This window comes from Falco peregrinus, chromosome 4 (assembly GCF_023634155.1).
Source record: "Falco peregrinus isolate bFalPer1 chromosome 4, bFalPer1.pri, whole genome shotgun sequence".
In the NCBI taxonomy this organism is placed as follows: domain Eukaryota; kingdom Metazoa; phylum Chordata; class Aves; order Falconiformes; family Falconidae; genus Falco; species Falco peregrinus.
In genome coordinates this window covers 77,005,939-77,021,565 of record NC_073724.1, presented here as the reverse complement: position 1 = coordinate 77,021,565, position 15,627 = coordinate 77,005,939, and the positions used below count along the sequence as shown (strand labels likewise).

Sequence of the window (15,627 nt, the reverse complement as noted above, 5' to 3'; positions counted from 1 at the left end):
GGTTTTTTGTTCTAGTGGGGAATTTGGAATCCTATAGGGTGAAGAGTGTCTTGATGGGTTTCTGGGTAGGGTATTTCAAACACTCATTTTCCTGGTTCACCAAGGCCCAACGTGCCCTTCTGACAAGTGCTACTCAAACATCATTCTTCTCTTTAATGAAATATAATATACCACTACATTATATAATTTACTTAATGTATCAGAAGGTATTAATTCCACTTGCACCAAGGCAACCACCTCAAAGAGTGGGGGAGAACCGCTTTGTTATGGAGATCATCGGCATGTACCTTCTAAACCAGGAAAGTAGGGAACAATAAAGGTAAGGAGGGAGAAATGTAAAAGAAAGCTATACCAAAATGAAAGAGAAGATAAAGACAGGGCGGAGAAGGTAAAAATGCTGCCATTAAACAATATTTTTGTAAGCCTTTGTGCCTAACACTTTGCAAACTGTGGAACCACCCTGGTATTTCCTTATCTCTTGTCATCAAGTAGAGCTGGCCAACATTTTCTTTTCTGTGGGAAAGTTTTCTTGACAGGTTTTGGTTTCATTTGGGTTTTTTTGTGTTGGAGGGGAATGGCATGCAGATGATGTTTTAACTTTATTATAGGACACATTAATTTTTTTTTTTTTCAGGTAAAATCCACATTTGCAAAGTGAAGATTATTTCAGTTTTATGTTTTATTTAGGACTTGGCTACAAAGCTCCTTTTCTAGATTACTCAATCAAATTAGTTCTGTTTTCCACTTTAATTTGAAAAATCTGATGGTAATATTAATATGAGAGGATTTATTTTAATTTTAAAAATACAATTTTTTTCAAAGCAGCTCTAATTCTGCAGTTCACTACTTCATATTGAAAATCCTGATTATTTTCTCCTGCTGTTCACCTCCTTGTGTCTAGTATAGCCTTTATATTGGTCCATGCTTTCTGACTTCTTGCATTTTGTATTTCTCTTCTAATAATTTGATTTTTAAAAATTGTAAACTCCTGCTCTGTGAATTTGATTAGTATGGGCTACATTAGTAATATTAATAGTAGCTTGTCTGGTATGAGAAAATGAGTGTATGAACTTCTTTCTATTCTTTGTGAACAATGAGGAAGGGCAAATACACAAATACATGGACTAAGTTACACGAAAGCTACTGTTGTTTGCTTTGCTACCAAACACCAAAGAATAAAAGCTCAAACCTGGAAGGAATTGCTGGCTGTGCATTCATTAACGGGGCCCAAAAATGTTCATAAGAAATAGCCTCGTAAATTTTGGCTGAGAGCTAGCTAATGAGCTGGTAACCATTTGACATGTCTGTTTGCTTGTCTGATGTTTTCTTTCTGCAGCGATGAACGAGTAATACTGAGTTATGTGGAGTGTTGTTTTTTCTTCTGAAGGTTTAAGTCACCTTTTTGAAGAGTACCAGGACACACTACAGCTGATGCAGCAGATGTGGGTTCTGCCTTGAGCCCTGCCCACATCACCCTCCCTCACGGCTGGCCTGGCTCTTGGGGTTTTGATTTGTCTCTGAAGTGTTAAGTTCAGAGGTACCGGGTAAATGTATACACAGCGCTGCTGCGAAGGGTGAAGTTGCCCAAGTCATATTTGATGTCTTTCACCTGGAGGCTGATTAGTCTTGTATTGCTTTTCATAAGGCAAGGCACAAGATGATACATGTCTTTTTTCATGAAAAGCTGGTAATTTCAATATGTAAACAAAGTTAATGAGCAATGATGCCTCTTTTTCCAGTTGCATATGCTCAGCAAGATTTTGGGGAATTCAGAAAGACAAGTATTTTAAGAGACTTCTAGTTACTTAGCATAATCCTTACATCAGTGGAGATTTTTGTTTTAGAGTAGCAGTCGGTGTTTCTTCTGACTTTCAACTTCAGTATGTCTAAAACTGAGGAGGAAGGGGGAGGAAGCGAAAGTGGGTATGGTCTGACAGAACTCATGCCCTGCATCACACGTGTGATGTCCTTTCTAAGGCAGCTTATACATCTAATGCAGGCTCAGGAGCACTTCAAATGGCAGAAATAAGATCAGGTTCCTCTATACAGTAGTAGTTATCGACCTCTTTTCATTCAATATCCTTTTTATGCTGCAGGTAACAGAACTTGCCAAAAGTGTTGTTTTCCTTTTTCTTGTGGGAAGCAAGAGATTAATGGGAAATGGGAAGCATTAACCTTTTTAAAAATGGGTGCAGGAGGGAGGGCTCTGGGAACTACCGACCTGTCAGCCTCCCCTCTGTGCCTGGCAAGATCATGGAACAGATCCTACTAGAAGCTGTGCTAAGGCACATGGAGGACTGGGAGGTGATTCAAGATGGCCAGCGTGGCTTTACTATGGGCAGGTCTTGCCTGACCAATACAGTGGCCTTCTGTGATGGAGTGACTACATCAGTAGACAAGGGAAGAGCTATGGATATTGTCAGTCTGGACTTCTGGAAGTCCTTTGACATGGTCCCCCACAACATCCTTCTCTCTAAATTGGAGAGGTATGGATTTCATGGATTGATGGATGAGGAATTGGTTGGATGGTCACATCCAGAGGGCAGTGGTCAACAGCTCAATGTCCAGGTGGAGATCAGTGACAAGTGGTGTCCCTCAGGGGTCCGTACTGGGACCAGTACTGTTTAATATCTTCATCGGTAGCATAGTCAGAGGGATGGAGTGCAGCCTCAGCAAGTTTGCAGGTGACACCAAGCTGAATGGTGCAGTTGAAATGCCTGAGGGATGCAATGCCATTCAGAGGGACCTGGACAAGCTCAAGAAGTGGGCCCATGTGAACCTCATGAGGTTCAACAAGGCCAAGTGCAAGGTTCTGCACCTGGATTGGGGCAACCCCCAGTATCAATACAGGCTGGGGGATGAAGGGATTGAGAGTAGCCCTGAGGAGAAGGATTTGGGGGTACTGGTAGATGAAAAGCTGGACATAAGCCAACAATGTGCACTTGCAGTCCAGAAGGCACTCCATTTCCTGAGCTGCGTCAAAAGGAGTGTAGCCAGCAGGTTGAAAGAGGTGTTTCTCCCCCTCCACTCCACTCTGGTGAGATCCCACCTGGAGTGCTGCACCCAGTTCTGGAGTCCTCACCAAAGGAAAGACATGGACCTGTTGGAGTGGGTCCAGAGGAGGACAACAAAAATGCTCAAAGGGCTGGAACACCTCTGCTATGAAGAAAGGCTGAGAGCTGGGGTTGTTCAGCCTGGAGAAGAGAAGGCTCCAGGGAGGCCTTATTGTGGACTTTCAATAGTTAAAGGGGGCTTAGAAAATTTCTTAGAAAAATGGAGGCAAACATTTTAGCAGGGTCTTTTGTCATAGGACAAGGGTTTTTTAAACTAAAAGGGGCAGATTTAGACTGGATATAAAGAAATTTTCTATGATGAGGGTGGTGAAACACTGGAACAGGTTGTCTGAAGAGGTGGTAGATGCCCCATCCCTGGAAACGTTCAAGGTCAGGTTGGACAAGAGCTCTGAGCAATTTGATCTAGTTCAAGATGTCTGTGTTCATTGCGGGGGCGTGGGGGGGTGGGCTGGGGTGGACTAGATGATTATTAAAGTCCCTTCCAACCCAAATCATTCTATGATATTAGCTTGAGAGAATACGTTCTCACCTGGGAAGTGACACAGCGTGGTATTTCAAATGTAGTCCTCAAACAATGTGTCAGATTTCTTACCTAATGAATTTTAGTGAGATTTTGTCAGTGCCACAGAAAATGCAATCGGAAATTAGCATGTGTGTTTCCGTTGTAAAAATTGGATGTTTCAGTTGCTTGTACTGCAAACTCCTAAGCAGATGTTGTTTCAAATTTGGGAAAATATAATGGGGGCACAAACTGGGGGAATGAAAATCCTGATTGAAAAAAAAAAAAAAAATAATAGAAAGTTACAAATTGTTGTTGGTCTTTGTAAATTTATGAAGCATTTTAGAAACCTGATCATTATGCTTAAAACTGTAAGAAAAGTCTTACCTCTTATATAAAATTTTTTTTTAATATATTAGGCTTCTGAGTACTTAGCAAAGATCTCTTTACCATGGTTTTGGTTCTACACCAGAATATAGCAGACTGTGGGCAATGGTAGTTTTAGTGGCTTTCCTGAGGTCAATCAGTAATTCAGAGTGGGGGAGTAGGGTAGGGGTGAAATTTGGACTCTCAGTGCAATTCTGTCATAGACTATCCTGCAAACAAACAAACAAACAAAAAAGTAAAAAGAAAAGAAAAAGTCTGACCTGTGTTCTGAGAATCTAAAACTATAAATTAGCAAATGTTAAGAGTGATGCAAGACCCGCTAGGAATGTATGCGGAACTATAAATCACTTCTGGTACTCTTTCTGCTGTCTTATGGGAAAGAGGAATGTGGCTTGTATGGAAATACCTCTCTTAGACAATTAAGAAAAGAGGGTTGTGTGCTAGAAAGGAAGTATGGTTATTAATAGTTAGAGATGACATTGTTCTGTAGTCTTTCAATGCCTGATAGTGGGAGTATGTAATCTCGGCAGTGGTTTACTGATGTTTTGTGTCCTTCTGCTTGAAAACATATGGTATGTTTCAGCCTTAGCTCTGAATTTCCTTTAATTGTTTTCTCTTGCTGCCTAAACACTTTGAAATGTAGGGTGTGGGGAAAGAGGAGGTTGATGCAAACTCTTTGTGACATTTTTAGTAGCTGCTCAAGACTTCGATCAACCCAGACACCAGATTGAACTTGACAGGTTTTGAGTGGGTGATGATGAAGTGAAATGTATCTAGGAGGCATTAGTGGGGAGAAATTATATGGGTGCCAACCCCAAGAAACAGTGGTTCAGCTACTCGCCCTGGTTGCTTGTCAGGAGACGGTAAGTGCTGTGCCTGTTGGCTAATGCGTGTGAATCAAAAGTAGTATTTTGGGGAAGCTTTAAATGAGATCATGTCTTCCAAACCGACGCTTCCAGTGTGTTGCTGGGATGAGATGTCAAAATGGTAATTAATTCATTCAAAAATTCTGGTAAACTAGCGCTAAAGTAATATGATTGGCAGCAGGAACTTTCTAATGTGGAACCTTTTCGTCCCTCCTCCTGCTTTGAACCAAAGCTCTGAAAAAGTGTGACATTTTTCACCTCAACTTGCCAGCACTTAACAAAATACATAAATCCAGTTGCCAAACAAACTGCAAACAAATTCCATTTATGAACTCAGTCAGCTGTAGTCTGTGATATACTCTGCCCTTTTTTTGCTGTTTTTATTTCTTTAAATAACTGATGACTGTTTCTGTGTTTGTAAAGAAACATTCCTTCCTAACTGGAAAAAGAACGTCAACCACGTAGAAAAGGTACACACCTTAAATCATACTGGTGTTGTTTATAATCTGATTTCTCCTGCATTTGCCAAGGAAGCGTGGTTTTGAGATTTCTTGCAACAGTCAGTCTTTATCTGTATTAAATCTTCATTAGCTGGACACTACAGTGGTGTTTGGTTTTTTTTTTTTTCTCTGGCTTGTCAGATATTTATTGATGTGCTTTGTTTAAAATTTGTTGGCAATTTCCAAAGACAGTAGAAGTTAATTGCAGCGGTGACAGCTTTTGCTGTGGTATCAGTGCTGGAGCTGTACAGCTGTGCTGCGCACTCTTCTGTTTGGTACAAAATCCTCATACCACATGTTTTAATGCCTGTCTGAACACCTCTGTGCCTGTGTGCCTGTGCTGAATCACCCTCCGCCAGTGATGTATGTAAAGGAGCTATTGAATACAATACCCGCATCAAATGCTGCCAAATGCAGAGGACTGAGCTGTTTGGTGACCAGGCGTGCTTTCTGTGGGGCACGAGGGCGGGGAGGGACATGAGGAGGCCCGGCACTAATGCAGGAGTTCAGATGGGCTGCAAGGCAAGTTGTCTCCCAACCTGCTCGTTGATCCGGGTGTGCTGGGAGAGCTTCTCAACAGCACAGGACAAGCCCATGTAGGGCAGCAAGGGTTACATACAGTAGTAGGATGCTGCTCCTGTTGAGAAACAAAAGATATCTGGCTCCTAAAGGATGCAAAGTTGAACTTCCAAATTCTGTTTTAGGAAGAATGGAGTAATGAATTATAGTTGGAAAAATCAGGGACTACGTGAAATAAGAATCTGAGACAACTTGCTCTGTTTCAAGCCCTGTGTGTAGAGGGGCTCAATTTTATCTATATAAAACTGTTAACCTGTGCAAGCAAAACAGAAAAGCTTGTGTATACCAATAAAAAAAAAAAGGGTGGGGGGAGGCAAGCCCGGCCAAAACTTTGTGTTTCAAGAACAAGCGGTCTTCTTTTATTACTCATTAGGCTTCAGGGGAGTTTCACCTTTAAGTGGATTACTGTCGTTCCAGTTCTGTGTAGTGGAGTGACTTGGCGCTGGAGTATTTAACACACTTTGCTTATAAAGTCTGTTTTGTATAAACCGTTTGGGGTGAAAAGCACATCACTTGATTATTTTTTTTCTTTTTTTTCCTTTTTTTCTTGACTTTGACTGACTGGAATGCAACTAACTGGTGGGAAAGTTAAGGCTTGTCTAAACACAGAAATAGCCCAGGATGTTTATTCCGTATTAGCTTTCTGAGACTATACTTTCTTTACAGTAAAAGTGCCTGTGACTGGGTGAGCTAAATTCCCCTTGTCTTGTCCAAAACGGGATGAAACTGTGAAGTACAGAGAGCTTTCTTGATAACAAGACATGTCTGCATGGGGTGCCCACGTGCTGTACTTCTGCCCTTCTCCTTTCCAGCTGGCCTTACTGGTAGCAGTGACATCCCAGAAACACACCTGCAGTTTACAACCTGATATTCACTCTCTCTTATCAGTAAAAGGCTCGTTTGGTACACATTGGTGCTGTATTATTGAGCTGTACTGTCATAGTAAAGGTTATGCTGTAGAGACATGTAAGAGACATGGGCCTGGGAGGGCTTTTGAGTCACTGGGGACAGTTGGTCCCTTTCTGTGTCAAGCACCTCAACAGCTGTCAACCCAGAAGTCCTGCTTCAAAATGAACCCATTAATTTCTGTTGTGCGTTTTCCTTAATCCCATTACTCCTGTTGGAAAGAAACTGTGGTGCTCAGTGCTGTGAGAGGTTGCAGGCAATGAGGTGAGCTGGGCAGAGAGGTCTTGTGCTGGCCATTACACACAGCGGTGGGCAGCACTGGGAGCTGAGGAACAAACTGTGGGGAAGATCCTTCAACACACACCTTGGTCTTACAGAGGTCTGTGACCAGCTGCTGTCATTACATGGAGCTGGGGTCTGGGGGATGAATGAGGCTTTTTGTCCAAAACCAGAATGGTTCTTACCTGGTAAGTCTGCTTCAGAATGTGGTTTCCATGGTGGTTGAACCCTGAGACTTGTGAATGGCAGTGGTGAAGGGGAAAGTTCCTCTTCCCAGCTGATTTACAGTTACTGGTACTGGGAGTACTAAGGTAATGGGAGAGTTTGTATTGGCAATGGGAGCACCTGCTTTTTGAGAGGAAAACTGGAAATGAGTTGTTGAAGAGTTGGTGTCTGTAATCGTGCATAGAGCTGGGGCAGGGAATCCCTGTGTCAAGGATCACAATAATTTATTATTTTACCCAATGTGGAAAAACAACGAAGGGCGTGCAGAGGGGAGTGGCAAAGCAATTAGCATGGTTTCTGATCTTTGGCCAATACAGTGCTCAGCGCACACTGTTACAGGTGGTATAATTTACTGAACAAAAGCCCTGAGGTCACTCTAAGTCAAATTACACCTGTAGGATGATTGTTTTAATTATTATTTTTAGTTTTGGGCCCAAAATGGGAGGAAAAAACCCTAGTTCAGCTATTCCATTCCTCCTACTCCTCCTTTCTGTTCAAGGTCGAACCCGTTAGCAGCCTTCAGAGAAACAGAGCTGTAGGAGCTGGGATCACAATCTACAGATGGGACGAGTGGGTGATGGGGATCAAGCATCCTGATATGCAAGGCCAAGGTGGTAATTGGGAGTTCCTGGCTCCCAGGCCTGTGGTCAGACCACAAACTTGGTTCAGTCCCATTCCTCACTCTCCCCCTCACCCCTTCTAACCCCAGCTGCAGCCAGCACTAATAACCGAAACGTACCTCCGAGGAAGAGCAAGTTACCCGACTTGTTCAACGAGCTCCTGCTGTAGGTTTTTTCCCTCACTCCACCTCTGAATATAAACAGCGGGTAGCTGTACAGTGATGCTGCTGCCAAATGCAGCTTTAAATTCTGTATGAAACTGATATGAACTGGCTTTGATGGTCAGTAGAATGCTACATCTACAAAAAACATTTTCTACTTATAGAAATTACCTCTTGTTGTAATGGAAATACACCCTTATTTAAGAGAATGAGGATGCCAATAAAGAGGGTTTGTCGTGAATGCTGAGCTGAAGGAGGCACACTGTAAGCTTTCAAGGTGACTCCAAATGTCTTCATATAGTACTAAGAAAAATGCCTGTTACATATGATCAAGTCAGATGATTTTCAGAATTCTGTAGCCAGAAAAAAACCATCAATCTCTCTTCCTAAAATGTTGTAAGTTTTTTGTTGCTAGGCACTGTAGGTACTGGGTGGATTTTTTTTTTTTTTTTATTATTTTTTTTTTTTTGGAGCCCAGAAATTGAAAACAACTTCAGGCACCAAGTCATGGCCTGGATGATGCTGTAATACTTATACTGCATGGTCCTGTGAGCATAGGGTGCTGTTATGAAATACTGTTCCCATTCTTCCCCTTCATACTCTGCAAAAAACCCACCCTAAAATCCCCAGCAAAAAAGAAACAAAACAGAGCTTGAGTATCAGTAGAAATAAGGGCTTTAACTGAAATGGTAGGTATTTGCGGGAGAGTAGGAGACAACCTGGAGAACTGTCTTCATCTGTTGGCTGACGCAGCCGGGAAAAACAGAAAAACACCACGTTAATTAAATTGTTTTTCTCCCAGATGCCAAGTGAACTGAAAGATGTGCCATAACTTGTATGCCTACGAGATTTCACTGTGTTTCAGTGCATGCGCAGGGCTTCAGAGGAACAGTTAACTAAGGAGAAGGCAGGCTTACCACACGGTATGACTGCACCCTAAAGAAAGCAAATGTATTTACACATGTATTTAATATTCCTGCTGCCCTACCCAGATAATAATGATAATGAGGGATTTATTTTTTTAATTAAATTGCAGCTCAAACATACAAGCTGAATTTAGTGTGATTTTTGCATTGCATATAAGTAATCAAAATAAGATGGTATACGCACATGATGCGGAGACTTCTTAATTACCTTTCACTTCATGCTCTTTCCTTTAAGAGATTTTTAAAATTCTTTTTGGTATTTATGCATTGTATGTCCATTCTCAGGTTGGTAGTTTTGGGTTGGGTTTTTTTTCCTACTTAAGGTCAACTCTGTCTTGATCTTTTTTGCATTTTATCTTTTCCCTCATTTTCCTGTTGCTCATGGTTGTTTTGTTTTGGTGTTTTTTTCCTGTTTTAGAAAGTGCCCCCCCCCCCTTTTTTTTTTCAGGATTTGGGTGGGGGTTTTTTGAGGTGTTGAGGAACATATGTACTTTCCCCCACCTCCACCTTATCAGCGCTGTCTTGTCTTCCTTGTCATAGTGCTGCTTCACCTGTATCTCAAGTTCTTGCCACAGTGACATACGTTAGGAGCTGATCACAGTGCAAGCACGGCACCACTGCTGCTTCTGATCACTCTCTTATTATTATTTGTACATTTTTTAATCATTCTTTTTTAAAGGAAGGTGTCTGTATTCTTATATTTTCCCATATAATGAGTAGCTTCTTGTGTTTTCTTTGTGGCCTGAAAGATAGTGATGGGAATGAGGAGAACTGCAGCAGCAGCCCTGCCGTTCCCACCCCATTCACATGATGGAGGTACAGAGCTCGGCTGCAGCCCCCTTGCCCCTTGCCTAGGAGCAGAAGCAGCACTGAGGTCCGGCAAGGAAGGACAGGGAAGGCTCAGCTTTTTCCGGTCCTCATGTCCATGAGGATGCAGGAGTGAGAAAAGCAACCCTACTCTCCTAGGACATTGGAGGGAGGGCATGGACCACACTCACTTTCAGTATGGGCAAGGCATCTTGGCTCCTTCTCAATGTTGGTTAGAGGGGGATGCTTTAGCAACAGGCAGAGGGAAGGTTTTGTGGCTAGTGACACCCTATGGGGACCAGAAAGGCAGGTGCATGCCTGAAAGTGTGTGGTATCATTTGTAAGTCCCCCAGACAGTGATATTTAAATGCCTGCTCGTGGATGACCTGCTTCCCACTGCTGGCTCCCTCTCTCCTGTGTTACGACTTAGCAGAGTTTTTGGGTGCGGTTTACTTTGAAGTTTGAGACAAAAATGAAATGCTGAATGGTAATAGCTCTACCTAGTCAGCATTCTGTGCCATGCATTTAATGTAAGTCTGTACGGTGTGTGGGAAACTCAAGTCGTGCTGGGAGCATCTGAAATGCTCTGCTGTCTGGGGGGAAAAGCAGTCCCACTCCAGTCTCCTTCCAGCTTCCCCACTCCCTCCCACCAAAACACTTAGAAGTAGTAAAAACATACTAGAAATGAATTACACTTGAATTTTGTGGTTAAGACTTCAGGCTTTATTTTTTGTTGTCATTTAAAACTGTAGTTCTGTGATGCTAATTCCAGCTGCACATGCTCGCAGAAATACACTGATTGAGCTTTGTGTATTAAAATCATGTAGTTGATTTTTGTCTGTTATCTCTGTTAGTTCAGGAGCTTTGTCTTTTAATGGTCAGAAACCTTATATGTTTTCTGCATAAATGTATTTGATCTGCCTGACCAAGCTTTTGGGCTGGACAGCTCTTCTCTCCCCTTCTGGTTTTGGTTCCCTTGTGCTGGTAGATGGCAGCAGTTATTACCTCTTGTGCTCGCTCCATTTTATTAGTGTAACGGAACCACGTTCTCTAGTTCTCATTATATAGGTCCCTTGTCTTCCCTCATCATCATACTCCTCTTTCTCTGCATCTCTGCTAATTCCAATCTGTAAAGGGCCTGCCCTCATTTACAGAGACTGGGGACACCTCAGTGGCAGGGTTGTCGTTAGGCACAGTGTGAACCCTTTTTTTTTCTCAAGCGCGCCGCTTCGGTGACTTGTGGTCACGAGGAAATAGGTCTGGTGTATTGTGCTTCTCCAGGCTTTTGAGTTCAGAATACTTAATGATTTTTGTGGAGTACGATGAGATTCAGATTGCAGTATACCCTTTGAAGCTGCAGTGGTAATGACCATTAGTCCTGTTGAAGTACATTTATTTTGGTAAAAGGAATAGTGCGATGACTTCTATATTTGAGCGCATTAATCACCGAACAATGTTCCTGTTCACATTTCTAATGATAAATCTAATTGTGAGGTTGATAGCTTGTCATTTTTCTTCTGCTTATTTCTGTGCCGCTATTTAAAATTAATATTCAGGTTCATTATTCTGGTGGAGTTTAAAACATCTGCTAGCTATTTTCAGACCTGTAGCTTTGGTGATTACCACAGTGATTAGGGATGGTCAAGAATAACTTGGCAAGGACAGTATTTAGAAGTGCTGATTTGTTGAAATTACACCTTTTTGTGTCAATATCCAAACTGGAGCAATAGCCTTTTGGGTGTCACCTCTGGATGCTCTGGGGGTCAGCTCCAGGCCGTGGCTGAAGGAGAGCTGGTGTTGGGGCAGTTACCTGCGAGATGGCAGGCACGCTCGAGCTGCTGGCTTAGGAGCTGGGGGCAGGCAGGTTTTGAACCATGTTTCATCTTGCACGTGAGTGCTGTGACTAGCTGTGCTCTGCCTCCCATGTTATCTCCCCCTGCCTCTGACCCATTTCTGAAGGTCTTGACTCATGTCAGCGATGATGTTCTCAGGGCCGTGTTATTTATCAGGAGGCTGACGTTTGATAGGTTTAATTGCTGCGACACCTTCTAAATCAATTCTCTTGTGTGCCGACAGTTCAGTGGTTGTGCAGCCAAGCAGTCATTGATGAGCAACTCCTCTGCTTTGTTTTTGTTGTACTCAGGGTGTAGGCAGCATCCATTTCTCTAAATCTCTGAATCTTCTTCCTTGTTTACCTGCACAACATGCTTGTTTTCCGCAGTTAAGTTGACGTAACCCATCGTTTTGGGAGTTTACTCAAGTTTTGGCAATGGGTGAGACCAATCAGGGCATGTTGCCTTGGTTGGCGTTGGTGCCACTTAGTTCATTACCTTGCAACTGCTTGTTCCTTGCACCCTGCTGCTTCCTTCTTTTGCCTTTCCTGCCAGTTTCTTGGACTCCCCAGACCCCTGGACGCTGACAGTTGTGTGTGATAGTTGTGTGTCTGTTGTTATTTAACAAGTAGTTAATCTTCCTGCAATGCGACTGTAGCCTGTTGGCCTCTTCTATGCTGAAGAAACAACACCTTTTCAAGTCCTTGGGGTTCTGGTACTAATGTGACACTCAAATATTAATTGAATAAAACTGACTAGTTTAGCCAGCTTTCCCTGTGATGCATGAAAAGGAAAAAGGAGCATTGCATGGGAAGGGGAAAAGTAAGTGCCCCTCCTGAGATTGCACCCCCCAGCATGAAGCTGTACCTTGGCCACTTGTGCCAGCAGCCCCATGGATGCTGCAGGAGCTTGTGCGGAGGCGAGGTTGCCTGTCCTCTATCCTTCCCAGCCCCCTCCTCTCTGCCACCACATTGTGTCCCCCATCACTGTTGTCATGTTGCAGCCCCCCATAGCAGAACAGCCCCCACCATGGCACATAGTGCATCAGGCTTTGGGGCATAACCGTCACCGTGTGAGACACCTAGGATCTCTCGGATGTGGTAACACGAAGCCCACAGCCTGCACAGGGAATACCTTGTTCAAATATTTTCTTTGAATTAAGCTATGTTTACAGACTGATAAGAAATACTAGAATCCTCGGGACCTTCAAAACAGAAGGTTGTGAGATTCTTAGGTTTGTTTTACTACTACTGTCTGTATTAAAAACAGCTGTTGTTTTCTTTGTGGATTTTTTAAAAATAAATTTTAAATGATGGAATAACTGTTACCAGTGATGTATCAAAAAAAAACCCAAAAAACCAACACGAAACCCAAACCAATTTAAAGTGTATGACATTGCCGAAGCAGAGCTTTTCGGTACTGTTAAACACGGGTACCAGTACCTTGAATTACAAACCCTTCGAATGACAGGGCTGTGCGTAGCTTACGAATTAAGTAACTTTGTGTACCTTTTCCTGTGGCTCCCAGCTGAAGGGTGCAAGTGCGCAAGAGGGCACATTCTTTTGTTGTTGATAGCATTCCGCCTTAACGAGAAGGAATTTCTTGCCTGTTGCCTATTGTTTATGAAGTGGAAAGCGATCACAAGTTGTATAATCTCTCCATATCGTTGGATTTTTAATTTTTTTTTTTTTAAACCTTGCTCTCACGAGTCTGTTGCTCTGCAGCAGGTGCAGCGAGCGGGTGCTGTAATACGCTGCACCTATATTTTGTTATATGTTGTTGTGAGCTGGAGGGGTGGGGGGGAGCAGGGAGGACGAACACAAAGAAGCAAAAAAAAAAAACCCAAGTAAGGAAGCAGGAAAGCTGAATACAGTTTGGTTTCTGTGTCTCTGGAGCTCAGCTCGGCAACCAAACCCAGACTCCAGGTGCAATATTCCCTCATCGGTCTGTGAGCATAGAAACGGCGTGTCCCTCCTCTTCTTCCTCCCCTGCCAAGAGTTTCTGGGTGGTGAACGCCAGTAGCTGGAGTTATTTTTAAAGGCAAGAGGTGAGGCTTGTCGTGCAAAGCTGGGAAGAGGGCGTTTGTTTGCTGAGCGAGCTGACATCAAAGTGGTGATTGCTGCCTACTGGCTCACCAGTGCCTTATGCCAGGTAATCTTTAACGTACCCCTCAGTCACTGAGATGGCAGCCCAGCCTGCCTGTGTGCATGAGAAATGACCTGTGTTTGTGATCCAGAAGATTGCTTTTTCAGTATTAGTTACATGAGCTGGACTTTGACATTTAGAGTCACACTAATCATCTTGCAAAACCTGCTTAGTGCTTTTAACTAAGCAACTGCCTTCTACTTCTCTTTGCAGGATAATATAAATGTTTTTCTGAAAGCGTGCGAAAATATTGGACTGAAAGAAGCTCAGCTTTTTCACCCAGGAGATCTTCAGGATTTGTCCAATCGAGTTACAGTCAAGTGAGTTTTGTGGTTTTGCTTTCTCCCTCCTCCCTCCCCTTCTCCCTCTAAGCTGTTTCACGGTGGGTTGTTTTTTAGTTTGTTTTTTTTTTTGGGGGGGGGGGGGGGGGTGTTCAATTTTTTTTTAATGTTTGCTTATGGAACATTATTCCTCTAATGCGGTATGAGCAGTTCTGAATACTGTGGTGAGTGTTTAAGCCTTGTTAAGACTGGTAGATAAGACTTGCACAAATTTAATTTAAAAAATGAATTATCATTATGCCTCGTATGCAAACTAATTGTTAATGAATATTTACAGCATTTAATATGAGATGGAAACTGTTCAAGTTATTTTAAACTTGGAGCAATATTAACTGTTAAATGGTATTGAAAGCATTGCTTCCCTTTATGCTTTGAGATTTACTGATGTAAAATCTGGAAGGCTGAGGTGGTACTTCTGATGCTTATCTGAATGGCTCTGAGGCTTGGGTACAGTGTGACTACAGGACTGCTGGTCTCGCCACTCCGAATATTAATCAGGTGTTTGTCACCAAATGTCACATCTCCTGTCAAGGAGGGGGGGGGGGGGGGATGTGTGTCTGTGTAGAAACCAAGTACTGGATTGCACAAAGGGTTCATGTTTTAATGAGAAAAGAGTTTTCCTGTGAAATAGAAGTGGTTCGGTTCTGAAATACTGTTAGCAGATCTCAGATTTCAGAACTGCTGTGTCTCCTAATAGGAGTTTTATGACTAGTTCTGAGAGATTTAAGGTGGAGTTTTCCTATATAGACACTTCACAGGTGTTTTAAGAAAAATGTGTCATGTAAAAATACTGTCTTGGGGCATCTTGCTTTGTTAAAGTATTAGTTGGTTTCATTGTGTTGGCACAAAGGGTGAATTTATGAAATCTAAAAAAACCCCACAAAACAAAAAACAGCTTTGGTGAGTTTTGTTGGAAACCTGTGAGGTTAAATGTTAAGAATTGATTCCCATCTTAAATTACCAGTTTCATGAAAAAGGAATAGGCAGTAATCCTTCTGTAAACACAAGGGAAAAAATATTGTGAAATGGCACATAACTGCTTTAATTAGAAAGAAGTCTTTTGTAGGTGGATCAGGCAGTAGTGTGTTACCTGTACCCTCTTCCGGGTTTCAGAATGAAAGTTCACACCGTTTTGAAGGCCTGATACTTGAGATGGCAACGTGTTTGTCAATCTTTGACTGATACCCGAAACATAATTTCTCACTAATGTGGTGTTCAGGGAATGGGCACCTTTCCAGGACACCGTTACTCTCTCTGCTGGTTCCTACATCATGCTGAAATCTGGAGGGGTTGGTAACTTCTGCCTTGCTTTAATTATCTGCAAAACTCTTGCTGAAGTTATTTTGATGGAGGTTTGCTCCAAGAGTACAGCTGTGAAGTGTTGGAGGTGGTCAGGAGCTGGTCTTCAGCAGCATCAGTAGGACAAGCTGAAACCCCAGGGAGGTCGAGTTAGCGAACTGTTGTGCAAGATGTTGTCCAA

The 15,627-nt window shown here is 42.6% G+C and overlaps 1 protein-coding gene across 9 annotated transcripts in view; it reads left to right on the top strand.

Annotated features, from left to right (window-relative positions):
- The window catches only part of LMO7 (LIM domain 7), a 131,057-nt gene that overhangs the window by 42,803 nt on the left and 72,627 nt on the right, over positions 1-15,627 (top strand). For all 9 annotated transcript variants that reach the window (XM_027781008.2, XM_055802191.1, XM_055802184.1 and 6 more), the window contains exon 4: positions 14,020-14,126. In XM_027781008.2, the coding sequence (XP_027636809.2) occupies positions 14,020-14,126 (107 nt within the window). The remainder of the gene's footprint in view (positions 1-14,019; positions 14,127-15,627) is intronic.